Source organism: Dipodomys merriami, unplaced genomic scaffold, assembly GCF_024711535.1.
Source record: "Dipodomys merriami isolate MVZ:Mamm:240054 unplaced genomic scaffold, mDipMer1.0.p SCAF_275, whole genome shotgun sequence".
Classification (NCBI taxonomy): domain Eukaryota; kingdom Metazoa; phylum Chordata; class Mammalia; order Rodentia; family Heteromyidae; genus Dipodomys; species Dipodomys merriami.
The window spans coordinates 1,204,082-1,224,393 of record NW_027204215.1 but is presented as its reverse complement, the minus strand read 5'-3'; the positions used below and the strand labels follow the sequence as shown (position 1 = coordinate 1,224,393).

Genomic DNA, 20,312 nt, shown 5'->3' with positions numbered 1-20,312 from the left:
CCACTTGAGCCACAGCGCCACTTCCGGCTTTTTTCTTTTTGCTTATGTGGTGCTGGGGAATCGAAACCAGGGCCTCAGGCATACAAGGCAAGTGCTCTACCACTGAACCACTTTCCCAGCCCTTGCTGTTTTATTGGAGATGAGAGTCTCCCAGACTTTCCTGTCTGGGCTGGCTTCAAACCATGATCCTTAGATCTCAGCCTCCAGAGTACTCTGCTAGATTTGCAGTCGTGAGCCACCAGCACTGACTGACCACTCCCCTTTTCTGTCTACTCCCTCATGAATTCCCATCATCCAAAGGTTCTGAGACCCACCTAGGGAGCTGATGTTCCTGTGAGTATAACCCAGGCAGCATTCCCGGGCTGCAAGCCTACAGGTCTGATGAGCCCTCTGGGTGACTTGTACATTTGAGCCCTGAAGGCCCCTGCCCCCATCGCAGTCAGTGCCTGCTGGGAGGAGCAGCCCCTGAAGCCACTGGGGCCATCAGGCCCCACACCCATCCCCCTAGGTTCACCTCCAGGGACAGGTGCCAGTCTTCTGACTGTGGCTGCTGGTGTGGCCCCAGGGCCGGCGGGGGCGGGGAGGACAGCCCTTCTGCACAATCTAGGTTAGGGTCGGGACTGTGGCCCCAGAGCTTTCCTGGAAAGCCACCAGGCTGTGGGGCATCATGGGCCCCGCTGGGGGAGATTGACCCGCAGCGTCTTCCTGGGCTTGGCTTGGGTCTGGGTGTGCCCCTGCCCTTAAAAAGCGCCCTTCACTGGAGACTTCCCGCCACACGCTGGCCCACGGCAGACAGAAAAGACCCTTTCTTGATTGTCCTGTGCTGAAAGGTGTGAGTGTGTGCGCGGCGCCAGTCCCAGGATAATTTTAACTCCGAGGCCGCCAGAAATCGCGGTGGGGCTCCCCTCCCCTCCCCTGGTGGCGTGGCATCCGGCCTGCCCAGGTGGGCCTGGCTGAATGGGGGGCTTGTGTGCAGTAGGGGGCGGGGCCCTCTGCCTCCGCCCCGCCCACCACCGCGCTGCCTGGCGGCCGGGCTCCGGCGCTCAGACACCAGCCAGCCATGGCCCGAGCACCCACCCTGGTCCTGCTGCTGCTGGGGCGGCTCCTGGCGGCCACCACGGCCCAGGTGAGTGCGGCCCAGGTGAGCGCGGCCCCGGAGCGGGTCCCGTCTGGCAAAGGGCGGGCACACGGGGTCGGGACCAGGGACCTGCGTGGAGCCGTGCAGCCCAAGTGGCCAGAGCCGCCCTTGCCCCTTCCCACTACCTGGAACCAGCCCCGGCCAGGGCTGCCCACCTCCCTGGACTGTCCCTGCTCGTGTCCCCACTGCCCCGAGCCCCCGGGGACACTGGGAGCAGGCTCATCACGGTCCACCGGACGGGCGTGGGGATGAGCCAGGCTGCCCACCTGCCCCTGCCCCGCTGGGTCTGCCTGCCGCCGGCCCCGGACCTGGGAAGGGACGGACAATGCGGCTTTTGTTCCCAGATTCCCCGCAGGGCCGGGGACTCAGACCCTCCGGGCCCCAAGGACAAAGTGCTCGCTGGTGCCAGGCACCCACACAGGAGGCGTGGAGGCAGGCCCGGCTGGCAGCGCTGGGTGGGAGGTGGGATGCTCTTTTGGAGTGAAGGAGGACGTACCTGGGGGTCTTCCTGAGGGGGTGGGCCCTCCTAATGGCTTCTCTTCATTTTAGAAAATGGGACCTCGAGGCCCCCCTGGCCCCCAAGGGCCCCCTGGGAAGCCCGGCAGGGACGGTATCGACGTGAGTTCCCAAGGAGGCGGGGGAGGGGATGAGCAGGGTCCCCATCCCATGTCCTTGATCCCACGGGGGAGGGGGACAGGCCTGAGGTGGGGGAGCAGGGCGGGCTTGGTTAGACCTGGGTGAGTGTCCTCAGGACTGGGCCCAGCCCGGGAGGGTAGGGCCTGTGGAGAGCCCAGCCGGTGCCCCTGGCCCGGGGGTGTCTCCCCTGGCTCTCCACCACAGTTATGGCCCACACACTTTGGGGAGTCAAATGAAGTCTTTCAGCCTCTGCCTCCTGGAGAAGGGGCGTCTGTGGTGAAAATCCCCCCTCCCAGCCTCCTCCGGGAAGGCAGGGCTCTAAGGAGCAGATACTGGCTGTGGCCTGCCCAGAACCTAGCCTGGATGGCCCCGAGCCCTCACGCACTGCAGAGCTGCTTCTGGAGGAGGCGTGGTAGACCCCAGATCCGCAGGGGCGGATATCTGGGCCTCAGACTCTGAAGTCTGGGTTGCGGGGCTTGATCACTCTGGTTTGTGGGTCCCTTCCTGGAGACCCCTCCCCAGCCGTGGTGGACCAGGAGAGCACTTCACCCAGCCCAGCTCTCCACTTCTCTGATTTACTTATCTAGTTTTAATCTGGTGGCCCCCTTTCTAACACTCTTAGGCCAGTGGAGATGTGGGACTGTAGGATGTATTCCCCAGGGGTTGTCTTGGCCCTCAGATTGCTTCCCAAGTGCCCCGTGGGCTGGGGTGACCCTCTCACCCTGGTGCTGCGGGGTGGGGGAGAGGGCTGAGGTCCCGTGGTCTCTGACCTGTATCCAGGGAAGCCCCTTGCTCGACTTCCTTGGGTGACTTTCCAGGGATGGCCAGTTTAGGGCTCACACTGGTCACCGTCCATTGCAGGGAGAAGCTGGCCCTCCAGGCCTACCCGGGTCCCCGGTGAGTACCCTCGGCTGTGGGAGAGGGGGCCCTTCCGGTCTGGGGAGGAGGAGGGGCCTAGAGAACAGAAGTTCATTGACAGCCTTTCCCCCATCCAGGGCCTGTGTCTCCTGGGGGGGGGGGGCAGCGCCAGGACGGGCGGAGGGGAGCTTGCGGGGCTCGGCGGGGGCTGGCTGGAAGCTTTCTTTGGGCCTGTGCCCACACAGGCCAGGGAAGGGGGTCGCCACCGCCCTCCAGGCCCACTCAGCCTGCAGTGAGTTCCCTGGGGACTGGCTGGGCAGTGAGTTCCCTGGGGACTGGCTGGGCCGGGGAGCACCGACCTGGTAGAGGGGTGAGGGTGGACGGGGGGGGGGGGGTGGGGGGGGTCCTGCACCTCTGGAGCCGGCCTGTCTCCAGGGCCTCTCCATGTTCTCTTCCTGCTGGGGCTCAGGGCTGAAACGCCTCCCTCCCTCCCACCTCTGCCCCTTCCTTCTGCACAGGGGCCAAAGGGGACTCCAGGAAAACCAGGAAGACCAGGAGAGGCGGGCCTGCCCGGCCTGCCCGGCGTGGATGTGAGTGTGCCCCACCCAAGCCTGGCCCCAAGGGTCAGCTTCTAATTGCTGCTGTCCAGCTGGGCCTGGTCAGGCAGGAAACCAGTTCTGACAGAAGCTTCCAGTAGTCTTCAGCAGGGATGCTGGCCTCAGGCCCAGACATGTCACAGTCAGAAGTCCAGAGTTCTTGCTGATCAGAACTAGCACCTCCATCGGCCCCCGCTCGGCACTGGCCAGCCCCAGTGGCCTCCCAGCCCCAGGCTGCTGGCTCTGGTGGGTGGTCACAGGCTCCAGGCCCTGCTCTAGGACAGGTCTGAAAAGAGGGCTGCTGGCCGCTGAATCTGTTCCCACGGACTGCCCCCACCCCGTTGTGGAGATGGGGTGCACCAGGGAAAGGGGGCGACCAGACCCAGGGTCTTTGCCACCCTTCTGCATCGTTTGGTTAAGGAAGGGGCTGTGACTCACTTTTTGTTTTCCTGGCAAGGGGGATGTGATTGCAGATGATGGTTCCTTGAGCCCCCCCCCCCATCCCTCTCTCCCCAGGGTCTGACAGGGAGAGATGGACCCCCTGGACCCAAAGGTGCTCCTGGAGAGCGGGTAAGGGCCTGTGAGGTCCAGAAGTGAGGACCAGGCCAGGAGTGGCCAGCCGGAGGCGGGTGGCTGTGCACCAAGCCAGCAAGACCCAAGTCCTGTGCGAAGTGGCCAGGCCTTATGACACCACGCTGGCACATGCATGGGCTGCCGCTGCCCCTACAGTAGGCCGACGGGCAGACGGGCACAGGGTGCAGGTGGCCAGCCCCTGCGGGTGGCCAGCCCCTGCGGGTGGCCAGCCCCTGCGGGTGACCAGCCCCTGCGGGTGGTGCAGGCGGTCAGCCCTGCGGGGGCCCTTCAGCCCATCGCCTCGGCTGGGCAGCCATCCCAGGACCCAGATCCTGGCAGGTCACGTGGGTCAGCAGATATGGTTGGGGTTGGTGATCAACCCAGGTGCTCCCCTTCCTCCCCCTCCTCCCCCTCCTCCCCTTCCTCCCCTTCCTCCCCTTCCTCTCCTTCCTCCCCCTTCCTCCCCTTCCTCCCCCTTCCTCCCCTTCCTCCCCCTCCCCTTCCTCTCCTTCCTCCCCTTCCTCCCCTTCCTCCCCTTCCTCCCCCTTCCTCCCCTTCCTCCCCTTCCTCCCCTTCCTCCCCCTCCCCTTCCTCTCCTTCCTCCCCTTCCTCCCCTTCCTCCCCTTCCTCCCCCTCCCCTTCCTCCCCTTCCTCCCCCTCCCCTTCCTCTCCTTCCTCCCCTTCCTCCCCTTCCTCCCCTTCCTCCCCCTCCCCTTCCTCCCCTTCCTCCCCTTCCTCCCCTTCCTCCCCTTCCTCCCCCTCCCCCTCCTATTTCTCCCCTTCCACCTCCTCCTTCTCCATCTCTTCTCCCTCCCTCTTCCTCCTCTCCCACTCCCCCTCCTCCTCCCTCTTTTCCTCCTCCTCTCCTTCTTCCTCCTTCTCCCCCTTCCCCTTCCCTCACCCCTCCCCCTCCCCTTGCTCTCCCTCTCCTCCCCTCCCTCCCCTTCCTCCTCCCCCCTCCCCTTCCTCCTCCCCTGTGTACCTGTGCCACCAGGAGGGGGGGCCTGACAGACCCACCTCCCAGGTTGGCTTTCTCCTCTCTTGACTCAGGAGAGCAAGGCTGAGCCTCGAAGCTTCTCCAGCCTGAGGGGGGCGCTCTGGATGAGAGCATCAGACAGCAGGACAGCCAGGCATTGGGCCAAGGGCTGGGCCTGCCCTGGAAACTGGTCGTGTGGGCAAAGATCTGACTGAAAGCAACAGTAGGAGGCCACTGGTGGCTGGGCACCCCATCCTGCTGGGGAGAGGCCTGGTCCCGGGCGGGGGCGGGGGGGGGGGGCTGCCGGTATTGATCGGCCTATGCCCTCCCAGGCAGGGGCAGGAGAGACAGCCACAGGAGGCTGGACGGTCAGGCCGGCTGGGCGGACAGGGCCTGGCTGAGGATGATGCCCAGCAGCTCCGGCGCTGGTCTTAGGAGGCATCCCTAGAGGGGTCAGCTCTGGGGTCACTTCCGTGTGGCTCATGGGCTGGCCCTGGCATTGTGTCCTCCCGGTGGCTCTGCCTTCCCTAGACTGTGCAGAAGGAAGTTTTCCTGCCACCTCTTTCCTCAACAGGGTGGCAGCAGAGGGTCCTGCCGGGGTGCTGCCGGGGTGCTGCTGGGTTCTGGGGTGCCACTGGGGTGCCAGGGTGCTGCTGGGTTCTGGGGTGCCACCGGGGTGCTGGGGTGCTGCCGGGTGCCGGGGTGCTGAGGTGCTGCTGGGTGCTGGGGTGCTGGGGTGCTGCTGGGTTCTGGGGTGCTGGGGTGCTGCTGGGTTCTGGGGTGCCACCGGGGTGCTGGGGTGCTGCTGGGTGCCGGGGTGCCACCCGGGTGCTGGGGTGCTGCTGGGTTCTGGGGTGCCACCGGGGTGCTGGGGTGCTGCTGGGTTCTGGGGTGCCACCGGGGTGCTGGGGTGCTGCTGGGTGCCGGGGTGCTGGGGTGCTGCTGGGTGCCGGGGTGCTGGGGTGCTGCTGGGTGCCGGGGTGTTGGGGTGTGGGGAGCTGCTGGGGTGCTGCTGGGTTCTGGTGTGCTGGGGTGCTGCCGGGTGCTGGGGTGTTGGGGTGTGGGGAGCTGCTGGGGTGCTGCCGGGTGCTGGGGTGTTGGGGTGTGGGGAGCTGCTGGGGTGCTGCCGGGTGCTGGGGTGTTGGGGTGCTGGGGTGCTGCTGGGTTCTGGGGTGCTGCTGGGTGCTGGGGTGCTGGGGTGCTGCTGGGTTCTGGGGTGCTACCGGGGTGCTGGGGTGCTGCCGGGTGCCGGGGTGCTGGGGTGCTGCTGGGTGCCGGGGTGCTGGGGTGCTGCTGGGTGCCGGGGTGCTGGGGTGCTGCCGGGTGCCGGGGTGCTGGGGTGCTGCCGGGTGCTAGGGTGTTGGGGTGTGGGGAGCTGCTGGGGTGCTGCTGGGTACCGGGGTGCTGGGGTGCCGGGGTGCTGGGGTGCTGCCGGGTGCCGGGGTGTTGGGGTGTGGGGAGCTGCTGGGGTGCTGCCGGGTGCCGGGGTGCTGTGGTGCTGCTGGGTGCCGGGGTGTTGGGGTGTGGGGAGCTGCTGGGGTGCTGCCGGGTGCTGGGGTGTTGGGGTGTGGGGAGCTGCTGGGTGCCGGGGTGCCGGGGTGCTGGGGTGCTGCTGGGTGCCGGGGTGTTGGGGTGTGGGGAGCTGCTGGGGTGCTGCCGGGTGCCGGGGTGCTGGGGTGCTGCCGGGTGCCGGGGTGTTGGGGTGTGGGGAGCTGCTGGGGTGCTGCTGGGTGCCGGGGTGCTGTGGTGCTGCTGGGTGCCGGGGTGTTGGGGTGTGGGGAGCTGCTGGGGTGCTGCCGGGTGCTGGGGTGTTGGGGTGTGGGGAGCTGCTGGGTGCCGGGGTGCCGGGGTGCTGGGGTGCTGCTGGGTGCCGGGGTGTTGGGGTGTGGGGAGCTGCTGGGGTGCTGCCGGGTGCTGGGGTGTTGGGGTATGGGGAGCTGCTGGGGTGCTGCCGGGTGCTGGGGTGTTGGGGTGTGGGGAGCTGCTGGGGTGCTGCCGGGTGCCGGGGTGCTGTGGTGCTGCTGGGTGCCGGGGTGTTGGGGTGTGGGGAGCTGCTGGGGTGCTGCCGGGTGCTGGGGTGTTGGGGTGTGGGGAGCTGCTGGGTGCCGGGGTGCCGGGGTGCTGGGGTGCTGCTGGGTGCCGGGGTGTTGGGGTGTGGGGAGCTGCTGGGGTGCTGCCGGGTGCCGGGGTGCTGGGGTGCTGCCGGGTGCCGGGGTGTTGGGGTGTGGGGAGCTGCTGGGGTGCTGCCGGGTGCCGGGGTGCTGTGGTGCTGCTGGGTGCCGGGGTGTTGGGGTGTGGGGAGCTGCTGGGGTGCTGCCGGGTGCTGGGGTGTTGGGGTGTGGGGAGCTGCTGGGTGCCGGGGTGCCGGGGTGCTGGGGTGCTGCTGGGTGCCGGGGTGTTGGGGTGTGGGGAGCTGCTGGGGTGCTGCCGGGTGCCGGGGTGTTGGGGTGTGGGGAGCTGCTGGGGTGCTGCCGGGTGCCGGGGTGCTGTGGTGCTGCTGGGTGCCGGGGTGTTGGGGTGTGGGGAGCTGCTGGGGTGCTGCCGGGTGCTGGGGTGTTGGGGTGTGGGGAGCTGCTGGGTGCCGGGGTGCCGGGGTGCTGGGGTGCTGCTGGGTGCCGGGGTGTTGGGGTGTGGAGAGCTGCTGGGGTGCTGCCGGGTGCTGGGGTGTTGGGGTATGGGGAGCTGCTGGGGTGCTGCCGGGTGCTGGGGTGTTGGGGTGTGGGGAGCTGCTGGGGTGCTGCCGGGTGCCGGGGTGCTGGGGTGCCCAGGCACCGGAGGCCTACTGTGGCCCCGCCCCCTGTGAAGGGGCTTCTGTTCCTGGGGGCCCCCCAGGTGTGGGCCGGGCTGCCTCGTGGAGAGAGGGCTGTGGAGCGGGCTGCCCCACCTCCCACGTGTGGCCTCCAGAGGGAGGGGAGCAGGTTTGCAAATGGAATCAAAGGTCCCCACACACTCCTAACCCCCATTTTCTTCCTCAGGGCAGTCTGGGACCCCCAGGACCACCTGGGCTGGGGGTGAGTACCATCCTGCCTTCTGTCTTCTGCAGAGAACGTGCAGGGAGGGCAAGGCGAGGTGGTCTCCGGGAGCCCAGGGGGAGGGGGGAGGGTACAGGCATGGTGAGTGGGCTCCGGGAGCCCCTGGGAGAAGAGCATGGCAAAGTGGCTGCAGGCCAGCCTTTGCTGCCTGTCGGGACACCCAGCATCCGGCCGGGGCTGGCCCTTCTGTGGTGGGGCAGCCCTCACCCCCGGGGCCCCACCACGTGTCTGACTCTGTGCTTGGCATTGCAGGGCAAAGGCCTTCCAGGACCCCCCGTGAGTACTCACTCCCCCAAGCCCCCTGCAGGCGAGCTCCGCAGCTGCCCCACGCCCAGAGCCCGCCCGGCTGGGGTGACCCAGAGCATGGGGGCGTCCAGGACCCCGCCCGGTCCTCACAGAGCGCCCGCCCGCCCACAGTCCCCCGCCCACACCTCTCACTTCTCTCCTCCTCCAGGGAGAGGCCGGCGTGAGCGGCCTTCCCGGTGGGATTGGCCTGCGAGGCCCCCCGGTGAGTGCCGCCCCACCCCAGAGCCCTGTCTGTGCTCCCCCAGCCTCATGATCCCGCCCTCCTCTTCCTTCTGCCCCTCCCCCAGCCCCTTCCTGCTTCCCGTGGGGCGTGGGCCGATGCCCCCGCAGTGGGACAGCAGACTCTCTGAAGGGCTGGGAGAAGGGGCCGCTCCCACTGAGTCATGACCCCTCCCCCAGGGACCGTCTGGACCCCCAGGCCTGCCCGGACCCCCAGGCCCTCCCGGCCCTCCCGTAAGTACGGAGCAGAGGTCTGGACGTGTACCAGGCACAAACCTCACCCCCCGCCCATCCCGGAGGTGACTACCCCACCCTTACCCCAAGACAGCATCGCCATGTGACCCCCAGCACCGGACACCTGGGAACCGTGTCTGAGGCCCCAAGTATTGTGCCTGGCCTGGGGTGGGTGCAGGTGGCCGTCAGCTGTCTCTTGTGTTCCAGGGCCACCCTGGGGTCCTCCCGGAAGGCGCCGGTGACTTGCAGGTGGGCACTTGTGAGGAACCAGCCGGGCTGTCTTGGGGGGGGCCTGGTGGGGGCCGCTGCCTGCAGGAGCAACAGCATCCCTGGCCCGGCCTTGCAGGCAGCCCTCCACTGCCCACCCTGTCCTGTGGCCATCTGACCTGCACTGTCACCACAGAGCCGCTAGCCCCACAGGCCGCGCCCCCCCCCACACACAGCAGGTGGACGCTCAGCCCTGGGCAAGGCAGGCAGGCCGTCCCTCACACATGCTCCCGCTGGAGTAGAGGAGTCACTTTTATCTTGGCTACTCCTATTAAATGAACGAGAAGAAAGACAAACAGAAGGAAAGAAAGAAGGGAGGGAGGGAGGAACTTGGGGCCTGGGCCTTTTCCCTTCCTTCCCAGGGGCTCAGTGTCAGCACCTCGCTCCCACATAGTGGCTTGTGTGTTGCAGAGGAAGCAAGCACTCACCCACTTTGGTTCTCTCCCTGCTGGTGACTCCCGTGCCTCTCTCCCGGAGGGAGGGTATCGCTTCCTAGCACGGGCCAGTGGCACAGCTCTGTCCCTGGCCCAGCCTGCCGCCGCAGTGTGGGCGAGGTCCCGGAGGGCGGGAGTGTCTGGCTGCCGTCTGCCCCTGCAGCCCTCCCCTGTGGACAGACCCGCCGCAGGGCCTGCTGGGGGCCCTGACCACTCTGTTTCCTGACAGTGCCCTGCCATCTGCCCACCCGGCCCACCTGGGCCCCCAGGAATGCCGGGGTTCAAGGTAAGGAGGTGGCTGCCGGGTGACTTGGGCCCGCTAGCAGGAGACGGCCGGGTTCCCTCACACTGTGGGAGCTGGGGGCCCAGGTTTGGACGGGGAAAGCGAGGTGGGCCTCCGCTCTGGTCTGGTGACACACTCGACGCCCGGTGGCTGGCTGGGCCGGGCCAGAGGGTCAGGGGCAGCACAGAGACAGGCCACGTGCACCCGTCCTGCCCCACCACTGCCCCTCCTGGTCAGATGAGGGTCCTTGGTGAGTCACGGTGCCTCAGTTTCCCCGTCTGGACCCTGGCCTGGGTCCTGCCCGCTACAGTGCAGCAGGGACTACCGCAGGGCTCAGTGCTGGTCAGGGTGGGGCGCCAGGCCCTGGGAGGCCATGAGACCCACGTCTGCTTTCAGGGGCTGACAGGCTACAAAGGAGACCAGGGAGAAGTTGGCAAAGACGGAGAGAAGGTGAGACGCTGTCCACACCTGGGGTGCTGGCCCGGAGAGGCAGCAGGGGCCGAGGCCGAGCCTCACGGACTGCTGCCCCCACAGAGCTGGCCCGCCAGGGCCGCTGCTCTGGGCAGGCGCGCCGGACGCCCTCCGCCCCTCACACACAAGCTGCCCCCGGGGAGCCTGGGCACCCCAACAGACCCTCTCCTGGGGTTGGGGGTGGGTAACTGTGGAACACAAGTCCCCTCCCCTCCCCCGGTAGCATGGGGGGGAGGGCTGTGTGCATCTGGGCTGTCCTTGCATGGTAGGAGTGAGCAGGTTGCACATGCAGCCTGGGCTCTGGGTGGTGGGGCGGCGCGGGGAGGGGGGGAGGGCTGGGGGCATTTGGTGGTGCAGACAGGAATGAGGCTGCTGAGATCTATGTTGCCTTCAACTTTTGTGTGTGCTTTTAAAAATTTTCCTGGTTCTGGGGCTTGAACTTGGGGCCTCATACTTCCATTCAGCTTCCAGCCAAGACAGGTACTCTACCGCTTGAGCCACGCCTCCACGTCCAGCTTTGGGCTGGTTAAGAGTCTCTCATGTTTATCTTCCCAGGCCGTGAGCGCGGCGCGGTCTGCACTGCATCTTTGGAGCTGTGGGCGGCGCGCTCCTTACTTAGCCTGGAGGAGCTCAGCCGCTGCAGGGGGGTGGGCTGTAGCGGGAGGGACCGGGGACAGCGGAAGGTGCTGGAAGCACATGTGGACCTGCTGAACACTTCTGTTTCAGGGTGACCCAGGGCCCCCCGGACCTGCTGGCATCCCAGGCACTGTGGGGCTACAGGTGAGGCCTGGGGGCGCGCAGCCCGCAGGATGGGGTGCCTCGGGCAGCTGCCTGGGCGGGCTGGCGCTCCCGGCCGGCGGCCAGGACTTGGGACGGAGTCGCCCTGGGTGGATCCCAAGGCGGGCACGCTGCCCCAGGGCCTCGGCTGAGCGCCGGCTCCCCTGGAAAGACACCTGGGCGCAGTGGGCCCGGAGGCAGGGCTCAGCGGGGCGCCGTGGGACAGGCAGACCGGCTCCTGCACCTCCTGCTTCTCCCCACAGGGACCCCGAGGATCGCGAGGACTGCCCGGGCCTCTTGGACCCCCTGGTGACCGGGTGAGTCCTGCAGCCCCTGGGCGGTGTGGCCGGGTGAGATGGGCCGAGGCGGTGGGGCACCGGGCTCATTTCCACCCCCGACTTCACATGGCTCAGCAACGGGCCGGCTCCTCTGGACTCTTCCCATAGCTTCTCGCGCTCTCCTGTGAAGGGCCTCAAATGCCTTCTCTCCTTTGCAGGGTCCCATTGGGTTCCGAGGGCCCCCCGGGGTCCCAGGAGCACCTGGGAAAGTGGTACGTGTGTGTGCAGCGTGGAGGGTGGGCCGTGGGCAGCCCTCGCCCCCATCCCACACGGCCTCACAGTGATGACTGCCCCAGCCTCACGAGACGGCAGCTGCCCTGCCGCGGAGTGGGCTGCCCAGCACGGGGCTCAGGGCACGGGGGGGGGGGCTGGCCTGTGGGACGTGGGGTGGCGCGGGCTCCCGTGGCATGCTGGGGCCCAGCACAGCAGCAGGGAGGCGTGCGGTGGTCACAGGAGAGCCGCCTCCCAGCCCGCTGGACAGGAACAGCAGTGCCTGCCCCTTGGACCTGGGTGAGCACCACTGCAACAGCATGGCTGACCACGGGAGGCCGCGCGGGCCTCTGCCCCGCCTGTTAGAGGCTGCGTCCATAGAGGCTGCGTCCGGCCTCTGTTCTGTTTGTCTGACATCCTCCGCGTTAACACTGTGGCTCTCTCCCCCTTGTAATCACAGGGTGACAGAGGTGAGCGAGGCCCAGAAGGTTTCCGTGGCCCCAAGGGTGACCTTGTAAGTGAGAAGTCATCTTGTGGGGTCCCTCTGGGGTTGGGAGTGGGGAACATGAGGGGTCTGCCAAGGAACTTTGGGGTTGCTGATGGGAGATACTTTCCTTGGGGTGCACGGGGGTGAGCTGTCAGACGCATGAAGGCCTGGAGGGGCCCCCAGTCCCCTCCTACCCCCGGTGTCTTCACATAGCCACGGGGGGCCCTCAGCTCCTGCAGCGTGGCCAGCGGGTCAGGCTCAGGCCGCGGCTGGTCAGGTTGGAGAGCAAGGCAGACACCAGGTCCCAGCTGCTGCTCCTCTCGTGTGTCCCTTAGGGGAGACCTGGTCCCAAAGGACTCCCCGGCGTGGCCGGGCCGGGCGGAGAGCCGGTGAGTACTTGGCTACATCCGGGTCCGTCCCCCCCCCCCCGTCTGTAGCCACCTGTCATAAAATGCTTCTCCCACCGCGGTCTCAGGCGCGTGGCCCACAGCCGGACGGAGGCCCCCCAGGCGGGTGGTCCGCACTGAGCGGGTTGCTTTTTGATACTCACATGCGCTGTAGGGCGGATCCCTCAAGCGGCTTGTGGTGCAGCAGCCGCAGACGAGGCAGCCTGGGGTTAGACTTCTCCACGCTGTGCGTGCCTGAGAAGGGAGGGGGCGAGGGGCACCGTGGGTACCTCACCAGCCTGCGGTGCCCGCTCCCCTTCCCCGTGTGGTCTCTGCCAACCTTGAGCGGGGGAGCAGCCCGGCTTGGGTTGTGAGGCAAAGGCTAAAGGTCCAGTGCTGTCCCTTGTCCCCAGGGCATGCCAGGCAAGGATGGCCGGGACGGCGTGCCAGGACTGGACGGCGGGAAGGTTGGTGCCCGGCAGGCCTGGGGCAGGGCGAGGCCGGGCCCAGTCTCCTCGGGCTCAGCGTGGGGCGAGGCCGGGCCCAGCCTCCTTGGGCTCAGCACGCGTGTTCTCTCTCACTGTCCTCAGGGAGAGGCCGGGCGCAATGGTGCCCCGGGAGAGAAGGGTCCCAACGGGTTGCCGGTGAGTGCCCAGACAAGTGAGGCAGAGCGCAGGGCAGGGGGGCTGACCGCTTCAGGACCAGCTGGTCCTGGGAGCGGTGCCCCAGGGCCCAGCCCGGCGCTGCCCTGATGCCCGGTGGGTGCCTGTGGGCGGGCTTTTGGTGCTCACGCCTGTGTGCTCGGGTCCATCGTGGGCGCACAGCGTGGCCTCCTCACGGGGCTGCCCAGGGCTTTCCCAGCTGCGCTGCCTCTCGGGCAAGGAAGCTGGGGCGCTCTCCCTGGGGGAAGCCCGCTCTGTGGGGGCGCCGGCCAGGCCCACCGCCGGGCGCACACGCCCCGTGGCGTGCCGTGACAGACTTGGCAGCTGTGGCCCTGACTCTGCCTCCTGACAGGGCCTTCCTGGACGAGCAGGCTCCAAAGGGGAGAAGGGAGAGCTGGTGAGTGGTGGCTCTCTCCCCAGCCCGGTCCTCCACAGAGGGGACGCCGCGCTCAGGGCTCTCCCCATTTCCGCAGGGCAGAGCTGGAGAGCTGGGTGAAGCTGGCCCTTCCGGAGAGCCAGGCGTCCCCGTGAGTGCCCACGGCCCCCCCACCCCCACCCCTGTCTGCACGAGAACCCTGCCCAATGCCCTTTCCCTCCCCACAGGGGGACATGGGTGTGCCCGGGCAGCGAGGCGAGGCTGGCCACAGGGGCTCCGCGGTGAGTGGACGGCCCGCGGGCGGCGGGCTCTGGGAGGTGTGTCGGTGCACCGGCGGGCTGAGCCCCTCCCCCAGGACAGGGGGCAGCCTGGGCCCCCTTGGGGTCTCAGACCACGGTGCCCACCGGCCAGCATGCCGGGGGAGGGGACGGCCAGCGGCTCCAGGGCCTGGCGCCGAGCCGGCCTGACCGAGGCGTGAGCCCGCGTGGGCCCCGGAGCCTCTCTGCCACCCCCAGGCCCCACAGCCCGGGAGCTCCCTGGCCTCGGTCCCCAGCAGCTTAGCCAGAGGGCTCAGGACCACCCTCCCCACGCCCCTGTGGAAGCAACACGGGTCTCCCCGGGCTGCAGACGCCGGAAGGCGCCAGGGCCCCCTCGAGCCCAGGCCCATCCGGTCACACCCCTTTCTTTCAGGGGGTCCTTGGCCCACAAGGCCCTCCGGGGGCCCCTGGCGTCCGCGGCTTCCAGGTGGGTAAAGTTGGGCCTGGGGTCGTGGTCAGCTCGCCCAGCCGGGGCAGTGAGCCCCTGGGGGGGTTCCAGAGGAAAGGGGTCCTGGCAGGGCTCCTGCGGGCACTGACCAGGACTGTGTCCGCAGGGCCGCAAGGGCAGCGTGGGCGATCCCGGCCTTCCCGGCCCCCAGGGCCTCCGCGGTGAGGTGGGTGACCGGGTAAGTGGCCTTCATGGCACGTGGGCCTCTGCCCTGTGCCCGACCCTGCCCTACCCGCCCGGCCGTCCAGTCCCACCCCAGCTTGCTCCTGCCGGCCCCGCCACCCCTCGCTCACGCTACCTGCCATCCCTGTGGACCAGAGGCGCTGGCGTCCGCTCGGCTCCGCTTCTAGACCCTGGCGGGGGCCTCCAGAGCCAACACCAGCCCTCCGACCAGTTGGGAGGAAGGGCAAGACCCGCTGTGCGTGAGCAGGGCTTGATTGGGCAGAGGGTCTCATGGCTGTAAGGCAAGCGGGGACACCCAGTGCTGGAAACCAGTGCTCTTCCCTGCCGTCTTACGACCACCAATCACGTCGGCTCTGTGCCAGGGGCTGGTGACTCTCAACGCCACTCCTGGCCACTCAAGAGGCTGAGAGCTGAGGACTGAGCTCAAAGCCAGAGTGGTAGATACATGTGAGAGACTCATCACCAATTAACCGGCAAAAAGCTGGACATGGAAGTGTGGTTCAAGTGGTGGAGCCTTGAGCGGAAAAGCCTTGAGTGGAAAAGCTAAGGGAGAGTGTGAGGCCCTGAGTTCAGCAGAGGGAAAAACTAGTCAGCTTTCTGGGGGCCCAGGGGTCATGTGGCTGTCCGGGGCCGTCCCTGGGAGAGACCGGAGGCCTGGTCTGACCCTAGGCCACGTGCCGGGGAGGCTCCAGGCTTGGCTGCAGATGGGGGCGGGCGCAGTGGACAGCAGGCCCTTTATTAGCCTCCAGACAGGAAATTCCAGACTGGGGGACATACCAATAACCGCGGGCCTCCCAGCCAGCGGAGGAGGCCCAGGGCGGCAGGAGGTGCTGAGCGCGGCGCTGGCTCCTCGGCCCGGGACATCCTGGCTTTTCCCCTAAGGTCTGAGCGAAGTCTCACTTGAAAAGTAGACATTTTCCTTCTTCTTTTTCTTTGTGGGACTGGGGATCGAGCCCAGGGCCTGGCCATGCTACGCAAGTGTTCCGCCACTCAACTACATCCAGCCTCAGACAGACGGCTTTTAGGATTTAACAGTTCCCAGCTAGGTCCCCACGTGGGTCGCGGATGGGATGAGTAAAATGAGCCTTGAGCCGCTGCGTGAAACCGTTTGGGGCCTGTGTGTCAGGAAAACCCACGGCGCTCACACGCACACCTCCGTAAGGACGTCGGTGTGCACACAGGGATGATGATCGTTTTGGGGAGAACTGACACGGGACCCAGGGTGCAGAGCAGGCCGGGGGCAAGGGGCCTGTCCTTCGTGAGTGTGGGCGTGGCTTCTGGGCCCTCTCCTGCAGTTTGGTGCCACGTCTGGTCTGGTCCGAGCGCTTTTCCTGCCTCCACCACAAGGTGGCAGCCGTGGAAATTCCTCTAACCCCCGGCCTTCTCTGCCAGGGCCCCGGAGGAGCCTCAGGTCCTAAAGGAGACCAGGTGAGGGGCCAGCAGCAGGGGTGGTGTGCGTGCGTGTGCGTGTGCGTGTGCACGTGTGTGTCTGGGTCTCTGCCACCTGCCCAGCTTTCTCCAGGCTGCTGGGCCATCTGCTGGGGGTCTGCTTTCAGAGCTCTCGCACCCGCCACTCAACACCAGCCGCAGAGCAGAGTAGGGACAGAAGCGGCTGCAAACCCCCCGCCAGCCTGTTTGTGCTGTGTAATGGGGTGGGAGGCCTGAGCAGATGGGCGGTGGGGGGGAGGGCTGCGTCCCTCCCCCCCCATCCCCTCCCACACCCCATCCCATGCAGCCTCCGGCCTGGGTCTCAGGCATGAATGTCACTGAGCTCTGAGGCCGGCAGCTAGTGGCAGGCCCCAGCGCGTTAATGCTGACCGGTTGTTTCCAGGGCTTCGCAGGTGCTGACGGCCTCCCTGGGGACAAAGGAGATCTGGTGAGTGTGGCTGAGCACCAGCAGGTCCCTTTGGATGGGTCTGGTCCCCTCCAGCAAGTGCGCCACGCCAGAAACCACGTGCGGGCCAGGGTGGCTCCCCGCTGAGTGCGAGCACTCTGCTTGCCAGTGGACGTCCACTGGGGTGATGCGGGGCTGATGGAGACGCATCTTCAGAGGGCTAAGAAAACACCAGATCTGTGAGTGACTCGCACACCCACACCTTCCCGGAGCTGGTGAAAATGGAACGGTTTCTCCTGAGGTTCGAGGAGAGAAAAGATCTTTCTGGCTTTCAGGGGCCAGAGATTTTTATTTACTTTTTATTATCTTGTACAAAAGGGCTGTGCAAGGCGGTTTCAACATGTCAGTTTAGGAGCCCAAAGCACCTTGGTGATATCATCTCTTCTGGATTTTAATTCTGTCACCAGCTCTTCCGTTTGTGTCTGTGAAACACAGCCAGGCAGGTCCCAGAGATCCTGGCGTCGAGCATACCTTTTGGCCTGTGAACATCTCGTGCCTCTAGCCAGAATAATCTCAGAGCCTGATGGGGACGGGGAGGGGCGCAGCGGGCGTGGGAGGCGCTGGCCGGGATCCTGCTGCCCGCGGTGAGCTGGGCACCCGCCCCCCCCCCCCCGTCCGGTTTCGAGGCGGGCCGCTGGCTCGTGGTGTGAACCAGAGACCGGAGCCCAGCCCGTCGGTCATCTTGCACGGGTCTGTGTTTCGGTGTGGCCAGTGGCTGGCATACGTAGCGTAGCGGGAGCCGCTCCCGCCCCGGCTCTCGCGGAGACCTAAGTCACAAACGCGCCTTTCCTCCCGCAGGGTCCCAGTGGCCCCGTGGGACAAAAAGGAGAGGTGAGTGCCCGCAGAGGCTCTGCCTAGTCCAGGACCCCAGGGCTTTCCAACCGAGCCTGTGGGGCGCTGCCAGACCCAAGACCTCCGGAGAGCTCCCCGAGGGGCGGCCCTGGCCCTGGCCCCCTGACTCCCCTTCCTGTCTCTCTGCAGTCTGGCATTCGGGGGGAGCTGGGCCCCAAAGGCCTTCAAGGACCCAATGGCACTGGTGGCGTGCAGGGAGTCCCCGGGCCCCCGGGGCCCCTGGGTTTGCAGGGCCTGCAGGGCGTCCCCGGCCCCACCGGGAAGCCAGGCGTTCCGGTAGGTGGCTCACGCCCCGCGGGGCCGGCACTGAGCTGGCATGGAGCACTCAGCGGCTTGGGGGTGGAGGTCCTGGGCGGCTGTCCCGCGCTGACCGGCCCGGGGATTGCAGGGCAAGGAGGCCAGTGAGCAGCGGGTCCGGGAGCTGTGTGGAGGCATGATCAGCGGTGAGTGCCGCCCTCCCCCCGCTCCCTCCCCGCCGCCCATGCCCGCCCACCATGCCCGCCCACCGTGCCCGCGGCTCCCCCGGCCCGAGCTTGGCCGGCACGCGCGCCATGCTCCGCGTGTCTGAGAACAGCAGCTCCCAGGCAGCCCAGCACGGCCCCCGGGCTTGGAGGAAGGGCACCAGGCACGGGGTGCCCTTTGCCCTCTGCCCCCACGCCATCAGTCACCACGGTCATCCTCTGAGCAAGGCCCTTTCCCTGTTTCCCAAAAGAGCAAATCGCGCAGCTGGCTGCACACCTGAGGAAGCCGTTAGCACCCGGCGCCATCGGCCGGCCCGGCCCCGCCGGCCCCCCGGGCCCCCCGGGCCCCCCGGGCTCCACCGGCCACCCTGGCGCTCGGGGGCCCCCTGGGTATCGTGGTCCCACCGGGGAGCTGGGAGACCCTGGACCCAGAGGTGAGAGGCGGGGCCGAGGCGGGACCTAGGTCCTGGGGAAACCCGCCCTGCCCCCCACACTGAGCGCCCTGGGGGGGAGGGGCGGGCCTGGGAGCAGCCAGGCCAGCCACAAAGGCATCAGCACATCCACGCTGACACCGTGACACCATCTGAATCACAGTCGGTCACGGCGTCTCACAGAACTGCCCCATGCTGCCCCCGCAGGCCTGCCTCCTCCAGCGGGCCTCCCCGAGGCTGAGCCTCAGAGCTTTGGCCCCACACAGTTCACTCGTCACCGGTTTTCTTTCCCCTCAAGGCTAGTGCTCTAGCATTGAACTTCATCTCCACTTCTGACTTTAACATCCTGCCGAGGAGGGTTTGAACCGAATCCTCAGATCTCGGCCTTCTGAACAGCTAGCTGTGAGTTAGCAGCCCAACTATAGCCATCTTTTGATGTAATTTTTCCTCCAAAATGCAATTTGGTGGAGAGAGAGAGATAAAAAGACAAGGAATGAGCCATGTGCTGGTGGCTCATACCTGCAATGCCAGTTACTCAGGAGGCTGAGGTCTGATGATTAGTTCAAAGCCAGCCCAGACAGGAAAGTCCATGAGACTCTTACCTCCAATTAGCCATCGGACAAAGAAATGGAGCTGTGGCTTAAGTGGTAGAGAGCTAGCCTTCAGGAAAAGAAAAAAGAGCTCAGGGACAGCGCCCATGCCCTGAGTTTATACCCCAGGAGCTTCCCCCAGGAACCCCCCCCCCCCACCACACACACACAAAGGGCAAGGAATGAATAACAGGAGCCGAACCTGCTGACACTCAGTGCAAACACCTAAACCAACAGAGCCGCATCTCCAGCAGCAGAGCTGGCACCAGGTGCCAGAGGTGATGGTTGGAATGGAAATGAGGCCTCCGACGCAGGCCTGTCACCGCTGGGAAGGCTGACTGGACCTCTAACCGGGCACCAGGGGCACCAGGGCCAGCAGCGGATCCCAGCAACTAGCGGCGGGGGAAGGGGAAGGCCCGGGGTAGGCCGTCCCCACGCAGCTGGCCACAAAGGTGGCGTCCTCCCATCCACACCAGCAAATAGTCCTCAACCCCTGACACACACCGACGTGTCAGCAAGCCTCAGAACCCCAAAGCCAGCATAAGAACGCCTTCCGACCGCAGCCCTGGAAGACCAAGACATAGACCCAAGGTGGCAAAAGGCAGCTAGGGGACATTTTTACGTACTCTGGGAACACGAGCTCCGAATAACACAGCCGCCGCGCAGGCACGGCTGCCCGCCAGCCTGAGCCGCACCTGCGGGGTCTGCTGGGTGAGGGGGGCGCTGGGCCGGGCGGCGCAGGGCTCACCCTGTGGGACTCGGTCGGGCCCGGCTGGGACGCCCGTGGTCCGCGCTAGCGCGTGGCGTGTACGGCGAGCACGTGCGTGGCGAGGCGGGCCTGCGGTGCCGCGGTGCCTGCGGCCGCTCTGCCACCCTGTGCTCTCTCTCGCTGCAGGAAGCCGGGGCGACCGAGGAGACAAGGGCACGGCCGGCGCGGGGCAGGACGGACCCGCGGGGGACCAGGGGCTCCAAGGTGGGCAGCCGCCGCGCTGGAGGCGTGTGTGGGGAGGGGGCTGGGTCTGAGCGCGGTCAGGAACCAGAAGCGGCTGCTTAAGCACCAACACCTAAGAGTAGTCAGTTCACATTGTGCTCCCCCCTCTTGGGGTGCCAGGCCTCGGCCGGCAGCCACCCACGTCCTCCGAGGCGTCCCCTCCGTCTGGGCGGTCCTAGCTGCCCCTTTGTGGCCCTTCCAGTAGGCGGCGGCCGGCCCATGCCCCCTGCCCGCCCCCCAGCCCACCCCATTCCTCACAGCTCCCTCCCCACCCCCGCTGCCTGCTTCCCCTTCCTCACACAAATCCACTCTTTGCCCGCCCAATGCTTCTGAAACCAGAGAGCAGGGCACCCTCGAAACCGTCGAGCCTGCCCTGTGGCCTCCGGGGCCTCGCCTGCCCCGCCTCTGCCTCCGCCCTGCGGCCCGGCCTCCCCCAGAGCTCACAAACCAGCCAGGGAAAGGAGGGGCAGCTGCTTCGGGCCCCTGTGGCCTCTGACCTCACCTTCCCGGTCTGCAGGGCCCCCCGGTGTGCCCGGCACCAGCAAAGATGGCAGAGACGGCGCTCCGGGGGAGCCGGGGCTTCCTGGGGACTCTGGCCTTCCGGGCGCTGTCGGGGCTCAAGGCACGCCAGGAATCTGCGACACTTCCGCTTGCCAAGGCGCCGTCCTGGGAGGGGGCGGGGAGAAGTCTGGTCCTCGGAGCTCCTGAAGGACGGCGGCTGTCAGGAAGCGGGAAGCCAGCGCGGACGCTGCTCGGGGGCAGCGCACAGCAGCCGTCCCAGCGGGCCGCTCCCAGCCCGGCGCAGCCAATCCGGAGGCTTGCCAGGCCGCCTGCCGCGGCCCCAGCTGGTGCCTCGTGGCACACTGCCCGCGCCGCTCGTGTCCAG

The 20,312-nt window shown here is 67.2% G+C and overlaps 1 protein-coding gene and 1 long non-coding RNA gene across 2 annotated transcripts; one reads left to right on the top strand and one right to left on the bottom strand.

The window, feature by feature from the left end:
- The first annotated feature begins 1,060 nt into the window (after positions 1 to 1,060).
- LOC138837780 (collagen alpha-3(IX) chain) lies at positions 1,061 to 20,134 on the top strand. Its single transcript, XM_070036791.1, has 32 exons — positions 1,061 to 1,126; positions 1,688 to 1,756; positions 2,636 to 2,671; positions 3,151 to 3,222; positions 3,745 to 3,798; positions 7,753 to 7,788; positions 8,062 to 8,085; positions 8,264 to 8,317; positions 8,515 to 8,568; positions 8,776 to 8,817; positions 9,499 to 9,555; positions 9,949 to 10,002; positions 10,750 to 10,803; positions 11,064 to 11,117; positions 11,297 to 11,350; positions 11,809 to 11,862; positions 12,171 to 12,224; positions 12,635 to 12,688; positions 12,812 to 12,865; positions 13,236 to 13,280; positions 13,357 to 13,410; positions 13,487 to 13,540; positions 13,950 to 14,003; positions 14,131 to 14,202; positions 15,600 to 15,635; positions 16,039 to 16,083; positions 16,900 to 16,932; positions 17,083 to 17,229; positions 17,342 to 17,396; positions 17,666 to 17,848; positions 19,331 to 19,408; positions 19,944 to 20,134. Exons 1-32 carry the CDS (start codon positions 1,061 to 1,063, stop codon positions 20,132 to 20,134), a joined length of 2,043 nt encoding a protein of 680 aa, XP_069892892.1.
- Positions 16,371 to 20,019, bottom strand: LOC138837781 (uncharacterized). The gene is made up of 2 exons (XR_011375443.1): positions 19,929 to 20,019; positions 16,371 to 17,374 (listed from the first exon to the last, which is right to left on the bottom strand). It is a non-coding gene; the product is annotated as an uncharacterized lncRNA (long non-coding RNA).
- Positions 20,135 to 20,312: the final 178 nt, after the last annotated feature.